Source organism: Canis lupus, chromosome 34 (genome assembly GCF_048164855.1).
Source record: "Canis lupus baileyi chromosome 34, mCanLup2.hap1, whole genome shotgun sequence".
Classification (NCBI taxonomy): Eukaryota; Metazoa; Chordata; class Mammalia; order Carnivora; family Canidae; genus Canis; species Canis lupus.
The window spans coordinates 20,333,408-20,357,073 of record NC_132871.1 but is presented as its reverse complement, the minus strand read 5'-3'; the positions used below and the strand labels follow the sequence as shown (position 1 = coordinate 20,357,073).

The window sequence follows — 23,666 nt, the reverse complement described above, 5'->3', positions numbered from 1 at the left end:
TCAACTCATTTCAGAGGGTGCAATGCTCTTTTTGCTTGTATCTGGCAAATGAGAGGATGGTGAGTTGGAAGGAAAGTGATTAGATGTCTGTGTTTGACAGACTCTTACCCAAAACTAAATGCCTTCAAATCCTAAGATTATTTATGAGTAAAGAGATATAACAGAAATATTCACTGACTCTAATAAATATTTTAATTTACTTAATAGAAAACAATTCTCAAATAATTCTCAAAAATTGTTTTCTATGTTATCTTTCTTTAAAAAAAAAAAAAAAAACTCCTTGCTTTTCCTTTTCTTTAGAGATAACAAAAATTATTACCAGTGAAAAGAGAACTGAACTAAGAGCCAGAAAAACAGAGCTCTGGTCCCAGATCCAATGCTAACTATCTATACTCTGAAATTCCATAAACTTCAATTTTATCACCCTTAAAATGAAAGTAATAGACTACATTTTCTCTGAAGTGCCTTCAGTCTATAATTCTTCAAGTCCACGTTAGTGGAACCATTGTTAGGCTGAATTCACACTTAAAATTTATATAGAGTAGATCAACAAGAAGAGATTAAGTTAATTCCTTGTTTAAAAGACAAGAGGTGACTCAGCACACTGGTTCTAGGCTACTAGTAAAACAGAGAAATTATAGACCAGCTAACCGGTGTGCTATTCAATGGGTTATTTTTGGCTTTACCCCATTAACTTTCTCTGTCCTGTTTACCATATATTATTTACAGAAATAAAATGTATTACCTCAAGTGAAAGCTGCACTTGTGAGGGTGATTTGGGAAATGCACCATAGGGATCTTTTCTGCAGTAGATGGTCTCTTGCAGAGAGTATTGCTCCAGTTCTGTTACCTTTCCATACACCTTGCCTGAGCATTTCGACCACGCTAGTCATGATGTATCCCTGCATATGATGCTGAATGTGGTTTTGATATTTGAAAAAGAGAAAAGGTATTTTCTTTCAGTCTTATTTAAGTGTTGATTTGTAATAAATTGTAATTTACCGTTACTGTTACTGTTTTTCCGTTGTTTTTTTTTTTTAAGATTTTATTTATTTATTCATGAGACACACAGAGAGAGGGGCAGAGACACAGGCAGAGAAAGAAGCAGGCTCCGTGCAGGGAGCCCGCTGTGGGACTCGATCCCGGGACTCCAGGATCATGCCCTGGGCCGAAGGCAGGCGCTCAACGGCTGAGCCCCAAGGCATCCCTCTCTAGGTATTTCTTAATCCATACATTGAAAAGCAGCTTTTGAGTGTTTTGGTTATCTCTCCAATGGAATGGACTCTTAAAAAAAAAAAAAAAGAAAGAAAAGAAAAGAAAAAATAATTAATGGAAAACAAAGTTGCAATACAAAGCCTTAAAGCCAACCAGTACTTTATCCAGATGTCTGTCCTGCCTGGAAATGGTGGAAAGATACAGACTATAGTTCATAAAATACCAAGGTCTGGACATTTTGATCTATTGTGTTTGTGTATTTCATGCCTGTCCCTATCAATGACTGGGACTTTTTAACATGCTCTTCCACCCTATTACTTACCAATGAAGCTGCCTTTTGTTGAATCTTTAAATATTGCTGGCCTCTTTAGTGAAGCTATAATTCAGCTTTCCTTTGAACAAAAATTCGATTAACTTTTTATATTCATTGGCGGTTTAAAATATTAAGATTTTTTTCTTAATACTATTTTCCTGTTCAGCCAGACTAACACAATTTAAATAAAGGAAGATGGTTATTTTTTACTTTTCATTTCCTTTTCATCCCATTGCTCTGCCTTATTTTGGTATACATTGCCTCTTGTCTGGGCTTTTACAATAGCTTTTTAATTTTAGGCAGCTTACCTTCGGCCCAAAAGAGTTTTACATTCCAGACCTCTTCTAGACTATCAGAGTAATATTTAAGAAATATATCTGATTGTATTGTTTTTCTGAACAGTGTTCCCCAGTGTTCCCCATGTCCTTAGTATAATATCCAGATTATTTAACTTGTACATGAGGCAACTCACCCATGGGCTTCATACTCCATATGAGGTTCTACTGAATATAAAGCCTAGAGAGATGCCATTAATCACAATCTGACCTGGTAATAGGAGATCTAATATAAAATTTGAAATCTTAACACTGAACAGGAAGTAGAGCCATGACAAACATTTTATAATTTACATAGGTGATTTTAGTCACTATCAAGAACATGGACTCAGACATCAAGTTGCCCAAGTCCACATTTCGGCTTTCTACTTACTAATCTGTCCTTGGGCAAGAAAATACCTCTTTGGTCCTCCTTGTATAAAATAAGGTTAATAATTGTTGCTACCCCAGAAATTAAATTAAATAATACAATGTATATGTAAAACATTTAGAACAGTACTTGGCCTTAGTAAGATTTCAACAAACACTAGCTTTTGTTGACTAACAATACCAAAATGTTAGTTATTATGATGCTCTATTGTGTTACATTTATGGAATATCCCGATAGAAAATTTTTTCTAAGTTTAAGACAAAGTTGACCTCACATAGAAATCCTATATATGTATGAATCATTACCCAAATTTATATTTTTTAAAAATAATCTTTACAATGTCTAAATTTTTATTATTATAATATCCCATTTTCAGTAAATAACCAACAGAATCCATTTCTAATCAGTGATGATTCAAATGGTCTTATTCTTTCCACTGTTTCCTAACTTTTTTGGGGCAATATCTGGCACAGTGTTTGCTCAAAAGATTGAGGTGATTAGGTGAATTTGGTCTTTCTGTTAACCTTAATTTAAGTATTTTCACCCATTTACTCTGACTTTTCACCATACTTAATATTTCTTAAATAAGTGTGTGCTCCTAATTCCTTTATTTCTTGATAACTCACTTATTGCATATCTATTTGCAATAGTATATAAAACTGTAATCTTAAGTATGTATGTATTATTTTCATATTAACATTTTATAATACTTAAGATATTTTGTAATATACACTTTTCTTCTTGATAGTTCACTTTTCTTATTAAAAGCTTCAGCAAGTTGCCATTGACCTTTGAGTTTCTATTCTGACATCTTCTCCATTTTGGCTTGTATCACTTAGTCCTGATTAGATCTACAACATGATCTAATCCAGTCCAACTGATCTCTTCACTTACTGTTGCCCCGAACTGCCTTATTTTCTCTTGTGAGTCAGAGCCAGGTCCTGCTTAGGGCATTTTCAATTATACTTCAATTTAAAAATATTAAAAATAAAATAATGTATGTAAAAACATTTTGTAAAATCTTTAAAATATCTATTCAAGTTTGTCATTGTTATCACAAGCAAATCATATACTGCCTTGTTAGTTGCCTTGTATTGTTTTTGTACATTATTCTCTTATGCTGTTACTAGGCTTAGTACAGTTATTTAAATTTCTACACATTTGACTACCTAATTAGGTTTTTAATTCTTTGGGGACAGGGAATATTGATGCTATTAAGATCAAAGATCCAAACTCCCAATTATCTTAGAACTAATTATCTTAGAGGCATTACTGAGCTTGCATCTCCTATTAAAGTATAAATTCATACCAGAGAAGCTTATATTCTCATCCTAGCCACCTGCAGACAGTGAATTGAAGATACCTGGCAGGAATACTCTTCAACTGAAAGAGTTGAATAAAGGGTGGGAACAAAGATTGTTGATTTGTTTCAGCTTACCCAGATCTGACTTGTTGTCGTCACTAGACATTCTGGGAAATAAGCAGTCAAAGAAAGGCAGTATAGCTTGGGCTTATGCCATCTTTTTTAGTTGAAGTACAATTTGCATAAAATAAAATGCATATTCATTTGAGTTTTGACAAATGTATTCTTCCACTGTTACCCACCACCCTAGTCAAGATGGAGAACATCTCTACCCCCACAGTGCCTTTTCCCAGTCAATCTCTCCTGCTCCCAGAGACACCACTTTCCTGATTTCTATCACTATAGCTTAGTTTTGCTCAAAAACTTCACATAAATGAAACCATAAAATATGCACCATTTTTTTTAGCTTCTTTCACCCAACACCCGTTTTGGGATTCAAGCATTTTGTTGCATGCATAAGTAGATCATAACATTTTGTTGTTGAGAAATAGTTCATTGGATGGATATATATAAATGTATTATTCATTCACCTATTGATGGTCATTCGAGTTGTTTCTGGGTTTTAGCAATTATGAAAAAGGTTTCTATGAACATTCTGGCATAGGTCTTTTGTGGGTACATATTTTCACTACTCTTGAGATTGTCAACAGATTGGAATAAAGCAAGATCCAAAGATATGCTGTTTTCAAGAGACATATTTTAAGTATAGTAATACAGATAGGTTGAAAATAAAAGAAGAGCAAAAGATATAGTTGCAAGCACTAAGCAAAAAAAAAAAAAGCTGACATGACTATATTAATAGCATATAAGGTAGACTTCAAGGCAAGGGATATTAACATAGATTTTTTAAAATGGTCATTTCTGGGGTACCTGGTTGACTCATAAAGCATGCGACCCTTGATCTCAGGCTTGTGAGTTCAAACCCCACATTGGGCATGGAGCCTACTCTTAAAAAATGTCATTTCATAGGAATAAAAGGGCTGATTTGTAACAGGACACAACAATCTTAAATGTGTGTTACAAAAATCATAGAGTTCCAAAATAAAAGAAGAAAAAATGGACAGAAATAAAGTGAGAAATCACAATTATGATAGAGATTTTTAAAATCTTCTCTGAGTAGTTGATAAAACAAATAAAAAAATAGTAGACTTTGGATAATAGTATCAATTATCAAACATGAAGACCTAATTGACATTTGTGGGATAATACATGCAACTGCAGAATATAGATTCTTTTCAAGTATACATGAAACATTCATCAAAGACCAAATGCAAGGGCATGAAATAAGCCTGAATTTATTTCAGAGTTTTTGAGTACAGTAGAATTAAATTAGAAGCCAATAACTATAGGTATTGATAAAAAGTCAATTATTTTGGAAATGACTCAACACATTTCTAGTCAATCCATGGGTCAAAGAAGAAATCCTAAAGAAACTTAGAAAATGTTCTATATTGAATGATAATAGAATATATAACATGTTGAAAATCTGTGTGTTTGTGCCTTTTAATCATTGTTTTGTCTCAGAAACTGATTAATCAAATCAACATTAACAATCAATATAACACGAAAGGGAATAGGCAGAGGAACAGACTGAAGGTTGAAAATCATAAGGATCATGCCTACCATCAGCCACTGTTTTTATTCTGTGATTATAATGAAGTCACTGGATATTGGTTAAACTAATAGGCACATATCCCTTCAGTGTCAATAAACAGAATGCTAAATCAATATTTTGGCTATTTTTCCCTGATGAGTCCCACATAGGGGCATGTATGAAGCTTCCTTTCATCCAATGGAACAGTAGCAGAAGTAGTCTGGATAGTGTTAATATTGACAAAGATTATAGCTAAAGAATAAGTTAATCAGTGACTAAAAAGTTGAATATATAACCAAGAAAGGTTGTGAAATCTTTGTTCTGAGATCTGAGACAAAACCATCTGTCTCTAATTTTAGTTCAGTCCTTAATGAATATAACCAGTCTGACTAAATGATCTACTGGGAGGCCCCCTTCCAAACACAAAACCTATGATTTTAATTAGTGTTGGTTATGGTGCCAGCACAGGGGGAAAATTTGCTCATTGCCATAAAGAAGAGTAGGGGTTTAATTCTAAATCTCAGTCATATCTTCTAATTTACAAATTCTTTTATTTGGAAGAATATTTTCTTTATAGAACTCCAAGCATTCCTCTTCCTCCTCCTTCTTCTCCTTCTTTCTTCTTGCTTCCCCTCTTGCTCTCTCTCACTGTGTGTCTTTTATGAGAAATCAAAGAATATTTAGTTTGAAACTTGTAATCATGAATTGAGCTTTTCAAAAAATGTGTGAGTCATGTCTTGCCCTTTGATAATTTCCAAGTGGCAAAGCTACTTTTGCAGATCAGTCCCTGCTTTTAATGATTTCAGTATATTTTGTTTGGTTGGGAGTGAGAAAAATAAATGAGAAATGTCATTCGTGAGTATGAGTTTGCAAATGAATATGTAGAAGGCAAGTGATTACTTTATTTGGGGGACACAGTATGTTTTCCTGAGCTTTTTGCCCTTTCCCTTTCTCAAGCCTACAATTTCTCCTGTTTCCATTTACAGATGAAAGTGGTACAGCAATGTGGTGGGGTGGCATTCACAACATCTGAGATATGTGGTTTATCCATCTATGTGCATGGATAGAGACAATTCAGAATCTAACCATCTGAGTTCTAAGCATACTTTTATAATTCACATACATGAAGTTTTATAGAGCAACTTTCAAATATAGAATGAAAGAGATAATTTCATTTTAAATACTCTTTTTTCATTCATTCTTGCAGGCAAAAATTGGTATATTAATAATATTCTTAAAAAGAAGAAAACAAATGAGCAATGTCATAATGCTTTGCTGTTCAAAAAATATTTTATCTCAAATGATTTGAATTCGCTCCAGCAGCAATATTATGGATTTCACCAGGTTAAAGAGAGGAAACAAGAAGGAAAAAAAAGAGAGGAAAAGCCCTACAGGTCAAGAGATTAAGTGAGCTGATGAACAGAATGGCTAATTTTCTATTTTTTCTTGCTAAAATGTAGGAGTGAATCGAAGTAAGGGAACTTGCCAGTGAAGGTAACTGCCAACATGTTGAATAGACAGATGCATTACCAAAATGCTTTCCACAGATGAAAGCAAACAAAAAGTTTTGTAACAATATTTGTTTTGTAGCTATATGTCTTAATCAGTGCTATATTTGTATTGGTCTACTTTAAAAACTGTGCCATGGTCAGTGAGATTATCTTTTCTAATCTTTTAAAATTTCAACAAATATTTCTAGGCATTAAGGATAAGCGACATTTTGCCTCATCTGCTTCTCTGATATCGAGCTGTTTCTAGATGCTAAATTTGGCGGCTGTACTTTTCTTATCTGTAAGGCTGTTCCTGGGTCCACCCTGCAAATAGCCATCCAGGTTTAGACTTTTCCGAGTAGCCGGGAATGGCCATCCCACTCTCAACACCCCCATTCTCTTCTGTGCTCAGGCTCAGGGCATTGGGTGGAAGTGAGCTTTCCTTTATTTCTGGTATTACTGTGGCTTCTCAGGGTCTGGCTTGGGCTCTGATCTTGACATTTGTCACAGGTGTCACCGGTGAAACTGCTGGGAAACCAGATGGCAGGCCTAAGTGAGGTTGGCAGCATCTGCTGTTGTGCTCATTGTCCCTGCTACTTGCTCTACTTTATTCTTCCTGTTGATGTGTTATTGTCTTCCGTTGTCGTTTCATTTGTTCAATGCTATTTCCCTTTCTACAGGCCTCACCAAATATGAATTCCTTTCTGTAGTTCTTTTCATGCATTTTCTCTGCTTGGAGCCCCATTTTCCAGGAAGACTCATGACTTGGCTGCCTACCTTGGGTACTTGGGGGGCTTTTGCTTACGTGTCACTTCCTCAGCAAGACTTTCTTAAGCACTCTATTTAAATTTACAACGTACTCTTCTTCCCCACCCCCTACCCTGATATTTTTTCCTTCCCTGTCCTGCATTATCTTTTTCCATAGCAATTAGCACCACCTGCTCTATTCCATGTTAAACATACATGCACATAATCTGTATCATTAGGATATATAAAATATAAACTTCATGAAGGCAGATCTGTTTGGTTACTTTGTATTCTAAGCATATGGAAGAATGCTGGCTCTTAGCACTTTAAAAAAGTTGTCTTTTTTGTTGTTAAATGATAAATTGCATTGCGAATTTTGAAACAGCAGGCTTCTAGCTTTATATTTGATCTTATTCATTCAGCTCAGTACAGTGCTATGTGTAAGAGCTTTAAGGATATGGGAAAAATTGAATAAGTAGCATCTGCTATGTGTACTGGGTATTTTACTTACTTTGTTTAATTCTCACTGTAACCAAACCCTTTGCCTAATGAAAGACAAGGAGAAAGTAGCAGAGTAAGTATGCACACTAGTTTCGTCTGGCCTCAGTTACTGTCTTTTCTTCAGAAGCCCACCAAATAATAGTGAGTCAACAAGAGCCCCTCAAAATTGATGATGTTGCATTAATCAGGTGTAACTACAAACTGAGTGCCAAAACTGATTGGTTAAAAAAAAAAAAAGAACTGTAAATTAGCTCCCTAAAAAGATACGTGACAATGCCCCAAAAAAGAAATCCAAAACCACTGAAAGCAACAGCACTCTTGGCTTAAGTGCCTAGACCTCTGAGGTAACAAACTTAAAAAGGAAAACATGAAATAAAATCTTAAAAAAAAAAAAAAAAAAAAAAGGGACGCCTGGGTGGCTCAGCGGTTAAGCGTCTGCCTTCGGCTCAGAGTGTGATCCTGGGATCCCAGAATGGAGTCCCACATCGGGCTCTCTGCATGGAGCCTGCTTCTCCCTCTTCCTGTGTCTCTGCCTCTTTCTCTCTTTCTCTCTGTTTCTCATGAATAAATAAATACAATATTTTAAAAAAAAAAGGAAAACATGTTTCTGGACACATATTTTGACATATTTTATGAAAATATATTGCATACAATGTGAAACTAACAAAGATTCCTTCTTGATTTTAAAAAGGCAAGAAGAACTGCTCTTCAGTGTCTTTTTTTCCTGCAGTCCAGGAAACCATAATTAACTGTATTTTTTAAACAAGCCAGATTTTATCGGTATGATCCCTTTTTAATGTGTCTTCTCTTTGGCCTCTTTTGATCTAGTGATACAGATACAAGTTAGCTCTCATTTTTAATTCAGTACCATGTATGTATGGAAAAACCCAATGATGCAATGAGCACTGGAGGCTGGGAGGTGGTCAGCAAGCCCAGACAAGCTCCCTGCCCTCATGGGGCCCAGAGCCAAGCCACTCATCAGGGAAATAACATGTTCTGTGAACATCTTCTGGATGTGGAGTTATCTCTATTCCAGAATTTATTTTAAAAAACCTTAATAATTAATTTAATTCTGTCTTTGTTTTTCTTCTCTTGGTAAAAGATAATCTGATGCCCTGGGAGAGGCTGGAAATACTGTTGCTATTTTTTTAAAAAGATATATTTATTTATTTATGATAGATAGAGATAGAGAGAGAGGCAGAGACACAGGAGGAGGGAGAAGCAGGCTCCATGCTGGAAGCCTAACGTGGGACTCGATCCCGGGACTCCAGGATCGCGCCCTGGACCAAAGGCAGGCGCTAAACCACTGAGCCACCCAGGGATCCCCCACTGTTGCTATTATATGTTTCAGTTATTAGCCCAGACACGCATCCTTTCTACTGTGTCTGCTTGAGTATCTCAGATAATTGAGAATTATTTCTTATTAAGGAATAGTCGTTTTGTTTAAGGCAAGTGTAAGAATTCAAACATTGTTATTTATATTAAATCAAACCAAATTTTTCCTATAGCACTCATATTCATTGTTGATCTGTCATAAGAGCCTTTCGCACATCTAGGCCCTGTTCAACATGACAGTTTGCTTAAAACCATGTCTCTTTGAAATTGTCTGGTATCCCGTTCTTTTTATGAGTATCTATTTTGTGCAGGGTATTGCTTTATGTAGTTTAAGAGTCACAAACGGAGTGTATTATAGCCTTACCTCAAGGCATTTACATAAATACGACAAATAGTGTATGAAAAACAAGTGCTATTGAACACTTTGTGAAAGGCCATACCTAGCTGAAAGGATGTAGAAATATTCATGGGAAATGTAACATTTGAGATTTAAAACTGCTATTGTCTTGTCAGGTTGAATTGTAGTGAATTTCAGGTTGTGAAAGCAACATAAGCAATAACTTGGAAGTAAAAACACAGAGATCAGGGTGCAAGTTTAGGAAAATTTGAGCAAATTATTTCTTCTTTACCATAAAGTGCTAGTAAGAGGTGACAGGTAATAAGACTGGAAAGGAAATTTAGAGTGTTCTTTAAAAGTCAGGGAGTGGAATTTGTAGAAATTTATAGGAATTTATAGGAATGGTTAATAGAGAATGGTTGAAGATTTTTGCATGAAGGTGACAAATATAAAGTTATACTTTCATTAAGTTGACTTAGCAGTAGTTTGGGGAGTGAATTGAAACAAAAAAAAATGTATGTATAGGGATGCATTAAGAAAAATGGCACTGTGTCTCTACTATACCACATAAAATGGAAATAATTCAGAAGAAGAGATTTTGTTTTTTTTAAATATTTTATTTATTTATTTATTTATTTATTTATTTATTTATTTATTTATTTGAGAGAGAGTGTGCTTGAGAGAGCATGAGCAGTGGGGAGAGGCAGAGGGAGAAGCAGGCTCCCCTCTGAGCAAGGAGCCTAGGGGCAGCGGGGCTCCATCCTAGGACTCTTGAGATTAGGACCTGAGATGGAGGTAGCCACTGAACCCACTGAGCCACCCAGGTGCCCAGAAGGAGATGTTTCTTAAAGTTTGTGAGAGCAATTGCACCTGAACAAGTGAAATATGGGAAAGGCAAAGAACTTTCTGGGCTGCTGAAACAAGCTACAAAGGCAGAAACAAGCGTATGCATGTTTATGCACATAAGGTGTGTTTGTGTAGTGGAGAGGGGAGGCAACAGAGAGAATTGTCTGACTTTTGTTAAGTAGTCTGACTTTAAGAAAGGTAAAGTAAGCTCTAACAGTGGAGGGGCCGTGAATGTATAGGGTCACTTACACTGTCCTGTAAAACTGAAAGAGAGAAACAAACCCCAAATCTGGAATTAGGCTGGTGTCTTGACCCATAAATTATAAACTGGTGAGAAAAGAAAGTGTACTGAGTGAAAAGAACAAGAAAGCTTCTGAATAATATAGGGCTACAGCTGTTAACTCATTAATGATTTACTGTACAGTTTATCTCAGGTGACGTACTAGCCTGAGCATTGCAGAAAAGCCACAAAGAAAGATGGATGAAGATAAGAAAGATGAGATAATAGGAGATAAAGGCTTTACATGGATAACTTTAATAAAAAGTTCTACTGATGAACATCACTAAGGTGTCTCTGACAAGCATTTATTTAGCATCTACTATGTCCTAGGCATAGTACTTACTTTTTTTCTTATAAATTTATTTCATAAAACTTACTGAGCTTACATTTCTACTGATGAGAAAACCAAAGTTCAGAGAGTTTAAGTCTTATTCCAGCAGAAGTCAAGCTAACCCCACAATAACATGATTATAAGGGGAAACTAAGTTATTCCTTGTGGGTCACCAGTTTGTTTAATAGCAGTGGGCTTATGGTATTCTCAGGTGTAGATAGAGATCCAGTGACTTATAAAATCAGACATATTTCATGTTATCCTTCTCAATTGGTGAATCAATAGTACATTTCTCAGAAAATGGGATGATGAAGCGTATTTAGAATTTGCAGTCAGACACATGTGAGTTTATGTTTTGTTTTTTTTTTTTTTTTTTTACATGTGAGTTTAAATGCTGGCTCTGTGTGGCAATGCCTACTTACAGCCTCTGTAAGCCCAGATCACCACCACATTAGAAAAGTGTCAACAACACTACTTCCTTTACAAAATAGCACAAGGATTAAATGAGATAACAATATCAAGAACCAAGTAGAGTGCCAGAATTTAGATCATGTCAACATGACATGAAGACACAAATCCATAGTCTCGTATGGTCTCATTCTCTCACAGTGAGTTCTCTCTCTGTCTGTCTGAGGCACACACATGTACATACACACATGAATGTACACATTTTATATCTAGGACATTTTGGAATGTAGCTATTTTTTGAGCATTGTTTTTCATTTCAAAGACCTTCTGTTCCTGGCTCTGCCCGCTTGTTGTCTCCTGGGGAGGATGCCTGGACATTCACATCCACTACCCCACTGGGGGTTTAGAGGCTGCTTTTTTTCTCCCTCATTGAAGAGGATGAGGGCTGAGGGGGAAAATTATAAGGTAGAAGTCCTTGATGAAAACTGAAGCTGGAAATATTCAGGCATTTGGAACAAATGGAAATGTCTCATTATTATGAGGAGGACCATACCTTGGGAAATTTTCTTCCTTACGTATTAAATCCAGAACTGAATTCTGTGATTCTAGTATTATCCAGTCATCAAAAATAAACAAATATGTAATCAGCATAGAGGTGGCTTTCCAGCTAACAAATCATTTAGGAAGTGTTGAGGTAGTTCATAGATGTCTACTAACATGCATTTAACATATATAAAGATCTAAAAAGGATGTAGAAATGAGTTGCCAGGCTATCTGCAATAGAATAAAAATACTTGCATAAAAATATAGGCATATCTCGTTATATATAATTTTTTTCCCAGGAAAACTGGATGTAAAGTGATTATTTTCTACACTGAATATTATTTCCCAGGGATTATCATGATCATGATAATATTGGTGTGCATATCTGTTAAGGAAAAAAAATAATATTTAAAAATATAACAGTCATTTAAAGGAATGCCTATACTTTTATAAAGTGAATGAATATATGAATATAAAACACTGCAAATAAGTTTTTTCATATTGGAACTAACCCTGGCATTGAAAGAAAAATGACGGTTTATCTGAATAGTACATACTGAGCCTAGATCTTTCACTTTCTATTATGTTCTGTTCCTAATCTACAGTGGAAAACACATAAGTCTGGTTATTCAGAACTTTTTCCCTTTTATGGAAATTGTTAGTTACAGAAATGAGTGAGTGGATTGAGGTTAAAGAGAGAAATATATGTAAAAACGCAGTAAGTGACCATCAAAAAGTTCCTGAAAAAATAGATTGAAATCTACGGATCAAGGAAACTAGAAAGTCCAAAAATAAATCTTTAGATAACAGTCAGCAAATCTTTTCTTAGTTTATGTTTCCAGCATTATTCTAATATACTGAAGAAGACCAGAACTTAGTTGTAAAATTGGATTAAAAGATAACTTTCAGAAAGACATTTTTTAGTCTTTCTCAGCTTTCTTGGGTAAAAATCCTCTAAAGTTTTTGAGCACTTATCCACAATCATTAATTATAATATAAATTATTATATAATTATTTTCTTGTCTGTGAGATTAAGTAATCCAATTTTTTTTTCAGTATAAGTTTTTTTTTTCAGTATAAGAACCTGAGAGTACTTATTATTATAAAGTGATTCTTAGTGGAAAGAAATTAGAGTCATATGTTATTTTTACTACATGTCTTTGTTTTATTATTACTCTATCTTTCATATAACTCTCTTATTCTTGTAAGCGTCAACATGCATAATAACATGTCTTCTTTTATATTTTATTTTAGAAAATTAATGTTCCTCTTTTATAAGTGAGAAAAATTTTTAAAAGAAGGCATTGAAAGGCAAACAAATGTAATCAGAATTTAGAAATCTAATTCTTAATATCCGTTCCATTTTAACTACTTAAAATAATATTGTTTGCCTTTCCAATTACTTATGGGTCTTCTAAATATAATGTCTGGCCTTAAAAGTTGTAATATAAAATCACCTGCTTGCAAAGTAATACAACTGAGTGAAGTTCAAAAACTTCATATAACATGCCATTTAGCATTCTCATAAAATGTCAGTTTGGTATTAACAAGAACAAATGGAAGAAAAACTAATGTGAAAGCTCTCTGAAAACTTAATCCTGGGAAATCAGAAAAAAGAGACGATGATTTTTATTTCAAATCTATATTGCATAGAAGTACTTTTGAAATTGAAAAACTTTTCAGGTGTTGCTCATCATATATCTTGGATATTTTGGTAGAACATCCTGTGTTCCCCCTTTTAAATATCCTAAGACACATTCACTAGCTAGGATCAATGAGACAGGAATGAGTGACCCTACAAGTAACACAATATCAAATAAACTGCACATTACCTTGGTGTTCCTGATAGCAAGCTCCTGGAAGAGGCTGGAGAAGCATTGCATAATGGTTAGGCACATGGATTCTGTGACCACAGAGCATGAGTTCAAATTCTGCCACTACTACTTTCAACTGTGAGAACTTATGCATGCTGTGAATTATTTATCCTCTTGATACATCAGTTTCCCCATGTTTTAAATAGGGATAATCATAGCATCTATTTCATTAGGTTGTTATAAGAATTAAATGGTTTTATAGTTCTTAAGATAGTGCCTGACAAAAATAGTGCAGTATGTGTTATTATTATGGTTAATCTCCCCCAAAAAATACATTTGGCAAATCACTGCTAAGTGTTTTGCCCCTTAATTTATTTTTTTAAATTAGAATCTTGTTACACAAAAGCCTATTATTAAGCACATTTGTAAAGTGAGACCAGAATACTCATGTATTCATTTGATAAAGGTAGCTAATGCTCATTACAGAGATTTGTGGACTATATGATTACAGTAGGACAACTTATTTTGGGGAAAGAATCTTCTAACTTTCTTGCCTGGCTTCTAAGTCTTTAAGGTGGTGTACGCAGAACATATATTTTTCCTAATGAAAAAGGTAAAGTTAGCAAATATGCTATATATATGCTAGAAAATATCTTGTATGTATATATATATAGTATGTAAATATATAGCATATTTGCTAGCTTTACCATTTTCATTAGAAATAACGATATATATATCTTCTGACATTTATAATATTACCAAGTATTGAAGCACTGCTGATATGACCAGTATGTGACTATAGTACACACTTACTTGTTTTTGTTGATAAGCATCCATCTACCCCATATCCTGTGATAGTATTCCAACTCCACTTTTGAGAAATATTCTTATACCACTACCACAATCTTACACCTCTACCACAGTTCCTAGGGTAAGGCATTTGCTTTGGGGTAGACCAATCAAAGCATAAAGCACAACATTACCTTGGACTGAGTGATTACTTCAGGGATGGGCGTGTGACCCAGCTGGAGCCAGTGAGGTGCAATGAGAGTTTTTCTGGGTCTTTATTCCTATGGGACTTAAGTCTGGGAGGTTGGTAGGCTGGAGCTGCTATAGCACCTTACTATAATAAGGGATGAATATCTAGAAAAGCTATCACCATGAAAGTCAAAGCCAAAGGATACAGCATAACTAAGTGCTGGTAATGTCAGCTGTGCACCAGAATCATTCCATACCCAAAGCTACCTCTAGACAATAAACCTTCAACTAATGAATTTCCTTTTCCTTCCATCCTTTCCTCTCTCCCTTCCTCCCTCCCTCCCCTCTTCCCTTTCTCTCTCTCTTTCTTTCTTTTTTCTTTCTCAAGCCAGTGTGAGTCATTCTTTTGTCTCTTATAACCAAAAGAGACCTGCTATGGGACGCCTGGGTGGCTCAAGGGTTAAGTGTCTGCCTTTGGCTCAGGGTGTGATCCTGGAGTCCCAGGATTGAGTCCTACATCAGGCTCCCTGCATGGAGACTGCTTCCCTCTCTGCCTGTGTCTCTGCCTCTCTCTCTGTGTCTCTCATGGATAAATAAATAAAATCTTTAAAAACAAAAAACAAAAAAGAGACCTGCAAGAGTGATTAAAAAATCATTTTTGGCTCTATCTTCTCTATGCTCAATGCTAACAAATACATTGTCTATTGAAAATTATGAAACTAGAAAATATGCAAAATATAATGATTTAATACTTAGGATTTTTTCTGGTTATAATTGGTACCACTGCCTGATTTTTATTTAATTTTCATTTCACAGATTTTTGGTGTCAGACTTTCAGTTTGAATCCTGTGTGTATGATCTTAGGCGACTCTATCGCTTGTGTATTTCCTTTCTTCAGTTTTCAAATCAGGATCGTGAAAGTGTTTATTTGATAGGACTGTGGCGAGGATGAAACGATATGATGCATACAGACATGTTAGCTCAGTCAGTGACTGGCACATAGTAAGTCCTCAGATCATCACTATGTCATTAATCGAAAGACTGGCACTCAGGATTTCACTGGCTTTTCAGTTTTCTTCTGGTTGCCTTGTCAGCCACTAAGTTAAAATACTGATATCCCATCAGGGTAATTTTATTTCTAGAGAAAGTTTATTTGTGTGGCACAAAGACCATCTCTTTGTTGAATTAGCAAAGCACTTATTGGATTTCAGACACTCTGGGGCTGAGGCTAATCTTAAATTCCCCTGTATGTAAGACTTTCATTAATATAATTGCTTTTTTATGAATTTTAATTTTTAACTTTCAGTATTTACTCTCCTTTTTCTACTTTTAATTTGAATTATCTGTATTGATTGAATGATTGCTGGTTTAGCAAATAAAGAGCATGAACAGAAGCTTAACCTGTTAGCAAAGTTAATGATTGAAATCAGCAGTCTTAGCATTTTGTTCTGAGAAAAGCCTGTGAGAAATCAGAGTTCCATCAGTGAAAGCCTTGGGCTGCCTGAAGCACAGGGCTCTGCGTACACACACTGTGAGGGTTTCTCTTCACAGTCCCCCGCCCTCTAGTGGTAGTTATAATAATGCCATTTTGTAGTCCCCAAACAGGAAATGCCTGTTCTTACTTCAGTTACCAGAATCCTTTTACAGGAAGTTAGGTGTGGTCTTTGAAGGAGAATTTAAAAAAAAAAAAAAAAAAAGAAAAAATGAAAAAAAGAATGATGGAATTTTAGCTGCAGTCTTCTTGGTGCCAGCTTATCAATCCCAAACTCTGGGTATAAAAGATCCTGCAGGGGTAATGTTTTAATATTCTTATTATGCTTATTCTCTGTGATGCTTCTCTACCTTTACAGTAGAATCCTTGGGGGAATCTGCAGAGGACCACTTTCATTTTGGAGCTGCTGGCTGCATGTTTTAGCATGTCTCTTCTATTAAAGCATCCAGGCATGGCAGTTTCCTCCCTGGAGTATGCATAGACCTTCTTCGTGCCTACGTCTGTCAAGGCATGAGGGTCTCTAGGGATGGGTGAGGTAAATGAGGGATGTGTTGGAGGCAGTGTGGTACTGAGAGGGCAGTCTGCTAGCTAGTGGCTGAAAGGTCCTAGTCTACTTAAAAAAAAATGTAGAAACGGTAGAGTACCTTATGTTATTTTAAATTTCCCTGTTTGATCTAGCATATGCTACAGAAATGATCCGGATATTAATGCATTTACTCTTCAAAAAGGCACTTCATATAATTAAATGGAAATTCTCATTCCTGTAGGATGGGGCTTACAGTGGATTGATATTTTAAAAAGAAGGGAAAATAGATAAGTGATTGAATACAGATGACATTCAGGAGTTAAGGTTTTGGTTGTATGATTTCAAAAATCATAGAAACTCTTGCCACTGGTTCAGAGATAACATTTGGAATGATTGGTGTGCTCTGTTAAGTTATATATGCTAGTCCAGTGAGATATGATTAGAATACAGTGAACCTCCATTTATATTATGACAAAGACCAACAAAATAAGAGTTTGTTTAAAAGATAAACTGTCTTAAACTTGGTATTTTTTCAAGTCTAAATATGCTATTTAGATTTTTACGAAATGGGCACTATTCGAGAAAATGAACTATTTCTACAGTATTTCCTAAGTACTGCAAATTTGTTAATTTAAGAAGCAATTATACTAGGTAGCAGCAGGTTGCTAAGCCAGGGGGGTCCAAGATCCAGACCTCTGACGTGGATGACTTCCTGCCCAGTTTGGCAGGAGCTGGATCCCTCCCTGTGCAGCTTCCGAGCAGTTCCAAATGTAATCGGGCATCCCCCACTCCTTCCTGCTCCTTTGCTTTCAAGCAGTATCTACCTATGTTTCCAGAGCCTGGCATTTCAGGATTTCCAGAGCTCTTTCCCCAGGTGCGTTGATTTTGAATAAGCTATTAAAGGTATAAAAGTAGGCCAAAAAGAATGGAAAAAAAATGGAGAAGTACATGCAAGATCCTTGCATAGCCCAGGTTCTATAATTTTGGGTGATTATTCATCTCTTGTTTTGGATCTCTGATATTTTTTCAGAAGGGATGCTGAAAAAGATGGCTGCCAAAATAGTCACACAAGTGAAACAGCAAGCACAAACCAGTATCCTCCATTTCCGAGCTCTGAATTGGATATTTTCACTTAAAACATTTTGGGAGTGGGAGACCAGATTACCTCATAGGCATCTACTGAATGTGAAAGACAGATCTCCATGCAAGCAGATGAATGCATGCATGAGAATTCCCTAAATACAGCTTCCTTAGTAAAATATTGCAGACAGCTTGGTTTATATGTTTTATCTCAATATCATGTAATTACCACAGCTAACCTTTTATCCTAATGACTGTTGCTTCTCTCTTTCTCTCTCTCCCTCTCTCCCTCTCTCTTTCTCTTGTTTCCATAGCACTTTCTTATGCAAGGAGCTAAACAGTGATTAAAGGAGCAGGATGAAAAGATGGCACAGTCAGTGCTGGTACCACCAGGACCTGACAGCTTCCGCTTCTTTACCAGGGAATCCCTTGCTGCTATTGAACAACGCATTGCAGAAGAGAAAGCTAAGAGACCCAAACAGGAGCGTAAGGATGAGGATGATGAAAATGGCCCAAAGCCAAACAGTGACTTGGAAGCAGGGAAATCTCTTCCATTTATTTATGGAGACATTCCTCCAGAGATGGTGTCAGAGCCCTTGGAGGACCTGGACCCGTACTATATCAATAAGAAAGTGAGTTTTTAGTCAAGTGTCTTTTCTTCCCCTACTTCCTAATTGGTTCTGGGTTAGACCCACGGATGTCTGGTGAAGAATGATGTGCCTCCTCCCATTTGTCTGAAGCATCACTAGGATGCTGGGTGGGCTTGAGGATGTAATGGACCCATTATCCTACAAGTCTTTTGGAAGCACTCATTTGAACCTACATTCCCAGGACAAAAAGAACTGAAGAGGCATCATGCAGTTGAGGAACGGAGTAAGGGCAACAGTCTATTTACGTTACAGTGTGATGAAGCAAAAAGTAAAACAAGAGTTATAGTCTCTTTCCAGGAGTTGTATTTAAATTCCTTTTTATGATCTCAAGCACTATATAAGTTACTTTGATTGGCAGCAGGATTATGTGTTTATACCATAGACTTTGCCTTTTCCACAGCTCTCTGCAGAAGAAAATAATAGCAGGTGACTTAAGTAACCCCAAAGAAGCTCATCCCAAAGTACACCTGGAAAACTCTGAAGTTCTCATGAAAAATTTTAATCAAAATGAAAAAGTAATCAAAACCTCACTTTTAAAGCTTTTTGTGAATTATAAATATAGTTTTAAATACTGATATCAAAACTTGATAAAAGGTGCTATGAATTCATATGTTATTGACTACAAGTTTTTTTTTCTCCTTTAAATCCTCACATCACTTACCAAATTTAGGAAAGTTAATAGCACACAGGGAGAAAAAGCACCTATCATCATGTTGTATGTTGGTAATTAGTGTATTTCTATAGTATTTTATAAGGCAAAATTTTAAATGATGATCTCCACCTTTTCTTAAAATGTTCTTAATTTTAATATTAAGATCCTAAATTCTGTTTTATGTGTTGTGTTTTCTTTTTCAGACATTTATAGTATTGAATAAAGGGAAAGCAATCTCTCGATTCAGTGCCACCCCTGCCCTGTACATTTTAACTCCCTTCAACCCTATTAGAAAATTAGCTATTAAGATTTTGGTACATTCATATCCTTTTTTCAAATAGTTATTCATTATGATTTTGTTCTTTGACTGAATTATTGAGCTGGGAATTTAAATATATATAATATATATATATAAAATATGTGTATGTGTGGTTGGCAATGTTATGTGCTCTTTTTTTTTTCTTTCCTCTTACTCAACAGTTAGCATATTGCAAATGGGATCATAGGTAAGTGAACCTCTTTTCCTCATCTTCTAGTAAATCTCCTTTTCCTGACTTACTGCATCGTTTTTCTGTCCTCTTCTGCTTCCTTCTGAATTGCTTGCTACATCTAAGACTTCTTCATTCATGTTAATCATGTTACCAGGGTCTCCTTTTACAAGTCTTCATATTTTACAATGTTTTGCAATGGGTGAAATCCATGAGCTAATTTTCCTTACTGCTTTAACATTTGGAAAATATGTACATGATCTGAATTGCACAATTTTATATCTTTTTGATCAGAGTTGTACTAATTTCTGCTTTTTATTTCAGAATTTGAAAGCTTTGAATTAGTAAATGCTTACAGTTGTGATTGTATACATACTAGCCTTTCAGATATTTCTCCAAATTTTTTCCCCAACAGCATCCCACTGATTTTCTATTTTCTTTTTCTTTCTTTTCTTTTCTTGCCTTTCCTTTTCCTTCTTTCCTCCCTCCCTTTCTCCTTCTCTCTCTCTTTCTTTCTCACTTGTTCCTGCATTTTATTCAAGTCACAGGTTCTGCTACAACTGTCTCTCTCCAAAGGCTTATTGTCTGTCAAACCATATACATCCTTGTTTTATTCTTCATTCTCCTTATTGAAGTAGCCACTTCCTAGAAATGAGGTTGATGACGTGTTAGTGGAAGATGGTAATTTTATTTACTCCTAAAAGTTAAATAGAGTAGTTGTGAATGAGAGGTTTTATTTTGGTGTGAAGGGCAGTAGTTTGACTGACAGCCAGGCCTGGGAAAACCAAGGAAGCAAAGATTTAGAAGACTGGGGATATGCTAGGCCGGGGCATTTACAGGAAGAATGCTTAAATCTTGGGATGAGGATTGATATGCATCAGGAACCAGAGGTAAGGTTCTTGAAGGGGAAACAAATCTAAGCAGAGTCTCAGAGCAACTTTTAACATTGTTTCATCTTTAGAAAGAGTCATTGTCTGGAATTCTGAGACATGATCAGGCCAGGGATTCCATGACATGGTAAGACTTTTGGTGTAAAAGCCCACTTCCTCCAAAAGTTCAAGAAAATGTTTGAATTAAATAAAGTGAAGAATTCAAGATGTGGGATAAGCTTGGTACAGGGATCTCATTTCAGTTCTGGGTGGAGGGGCTGTAAATCATGTTCCCAGACTTGCCAGGCAGTATGGTAAATGACATTTTCAGAAGCATGGCATTCTAGAATTCAGTCTCCCTTTAATATTCTAGTTCATTCCCCTTCCTACCCTATGTCCTTTACATAGACATCAACATATTTTAATTGGATTATTTGCTTTATGCTTTAACATTTATTAATTTTTTTGTGAATTATCTAAAACAATAATATTTCCTTACTTCTCTTTTTTAAGAAAGAGAACCCAATTGTATGAGGCGTAAAAGTCTTTAAGTTAACATTAGAATGAATAATAAAGTTGAGATTTAGATTTGAGTCTCCTGAATTATAAATTATGGTCTGTTATTATGTTTTGAGTATTTGTAATCTTTGCACTAAATAAATCTTTCCATGAATTATTTATTCTATTTTTAGATAACTGTATACCCTTTGTGTAAACATTATTTTTATATGAATTATGTGAAAACTCAAACATATGTGCAATTCTCTGTTCAGAGTAGATACTGGGAGAGTATGTATTGAATAAATAAGTGACTTATGAGTCAGAAGTTAGAAAATTAGATGCAAAACAATTAATAAAAGAGGTTTGAATAGATCAGAAAAAAACTATTTTGTCCTGAGTCTGAGTGATGGGATAGAATTAAGACAGCCTAATATTAAAGAATTTTTGTTTTAAACCTTCTATGTGGAGATCATGTATTTTTTAAAAATGTCATGAAAGCCATCATCTCACTCCAAAAAATCCTAGGGAGTTAGGGAACCCAGGAGTCCTAACTCAATACCCTTTAAAAAAAAAGAGACTCCTGGTGGAAGAGGCAGCTTTACAAGTTTTGATCAGAGGATCTGGGCATTAAGGACATACATAGTTTATGATGTGGGGCTCTCTGAGAATCGAGACACAACTTGAATTTGAGGGTTTGTACTTGCTTCCCAGAAGAAAGAAAATCTTCATGGGGCAGAGTTGTTTGGAGGCCTGTAGTGATGTGAGTTGCAGACCTATTAAGATTTGCTAAAGTGAACCATACGACACTTAACAAACGGCTGATAAGCCACAAAATTTCTTCCAATGTAGAAAAAGCAGATGTTTAAAAATCTCTAATTTCCTTAATTAAAATATTATATTTCAGGTATTTCATCTTGGAGTAAAGATATAGAAAAGAAAAAGCACACGGACTAAAAGTCTAAGATAAATTCTTCAAACTTTTGGCGATAGTGGCATACCTAATGGGAAAGTCTAGTTAACTTTGATGTGTTCAATATTGTAGGTTTGCAAGTGATTCTGCTAGTGATTTTGTCTTTTATTCTTCCCAACACAAGCCCTATGCTCAAATCCTGGTTTTCTGACTTCAAGCACATGCCTTTTGCTGTAAGGTAAAAATGTTTGGAGATGGTGATGGCAGGCTTGGCCACAGTTAAGAGGTCATTGTACATTTATTACCATTAATTTATAAACCAGAAAATTCCTATTTGCAATAAGTAAATTTGTATTTTAGGCTTAGATTAATGTCTCTATTTCCAAAGAAAATCCTGTTTTGTTTCTTAAAGAGCTGTTATCTTCATTAGGAGCTGTTGAATATCAAATTAGCTTTGTTTCATGACTTTGGCAGAATGAGAAGTTATACTTATGCTTACTATATTTGTGCCAGGGTGTGTTTTGAAAACTGAAAATGCTTTTGATATGCCTAATATCTTGTTTTGCTAGTTAAATAAAATATGGCTATATTTTCTAGATAGTAAACAATTTAAAAATTATCCACATTCCTTACCAGAGTTTTAAATGTTTCATGTCATTTTTGTTATTTTAGCTTAACATGCATATTCCCCTTTATTTTGCATTTGTTACTCATTTGTTCATTTGCAAAGATTTATTAAGTACCTAACATATGGTAGGTGTTCTTCTAAGCACTGGGATACAGCACAGAACGAAATAAAGTTTCTGCTTTCATATAGTTACATTCATGTATATTGTGTGTGTGAGAGAGTAGAAAGATGAGAAAAATAAAGTCATATGTCAGCTAGTGATAAGAGCTATTAAGAAAAATAAAACTTTGTAAAAAGAGAAGAAGGTGCAAGGTATTATTTTAGATCAGAGAAGTCCTCTCTAGAAAGATGCCATATGAGTAGAGAGCTAAAGGTTGGGAGAGAGTGAGACATGGAAGTCTAGGGAAAAGGTAAGTGTAAAGAGAATAGCAAATGTGAAAGCAAAATATAAAGATAGAAGTACAACTGGTATGTTTAGCAAGGAGTTCAGAGTGCCTGGGGTGAAGTGGGAAAGGCAGGGTATAGTAGGATCTGAGGTCAGTGAGAGTGGAGGGCAGGGGCTGCAGGTGTAGACCGTGATGGGGACAACAAAGTCACTCTGAATGAGATGCAGAGTGATGGTTGAAGGATTTCCAGCAGAAGGATATCATGACCCGACTCACATTTTATAAATATTGCTCTGGCTGCTGCAAGGAGAACAGACTGCACGGAGGGAAAGGTTAGGAGCAAGAAGATTGATTGGGGACCTTCTGACATTATGAAGGGGAGGGATGCTGGTGGCTTGGACTATGGTAGAAACAATGAGGATGGCAAAATGGCATGGAACTTAGATGTGTTTTGCAGAAGAGCTGACGAGATTTTCTGAGCAATAGGATTAGATTTGAATGTGTTTTTGAGATGGCTGTTAGATATTCAGTGGGAGGGCTGAGTACTTCGACAGAAATGCAAGTCTGGAGTTCAGGAAAGGGTTGGGCTGGAGATAAAACTTTGGGAGACATCAGTATTTAGATGGCATTTAAAGTCATAACAAAGATCTGTGACACTCCAAATCACACAACTAGTGCAGACTG

At 35.5% G+C, this 23,666-nt stretch overlaps 1 protein-coding gene across 2 annotated transcripts in view; it reads left to right on the top strand.

Annotated features, from left to right (window-relative positions):
• The window catches only part of SCN2A (sodium voltage-gated channel alpha subunit 2), a 134,902-nt gene that overhangs the window by 31,334 nt on the left and 79,902 nt on the right, over positions 1–23,666 (top strand). Inside the window, exons 1-3 of one of the 2 annotated variants that reach the window (XM_072811492.1) lie at positions 16,463–16,592; positions 18,213–18,530; positions 19,404–19,522. In XM_072811492.1, coding sequence (XP_072667593.1) covers positions 18,264–18,530; positions 19,404–19,522 — 386 coding nt within the window. In that variant the 5' untranslated portion in view covers positions 16,463–16,592; positions 18,213–18,263. Of the gene's footprint in view, positions 1–16,462; positions 16,593–18,212; positions 18,531–19,403; positions 19,523–23,666 lie in introns of those variants that run through there. The other variant, XM_072811491.1, reaches the window with a different exon arrangement.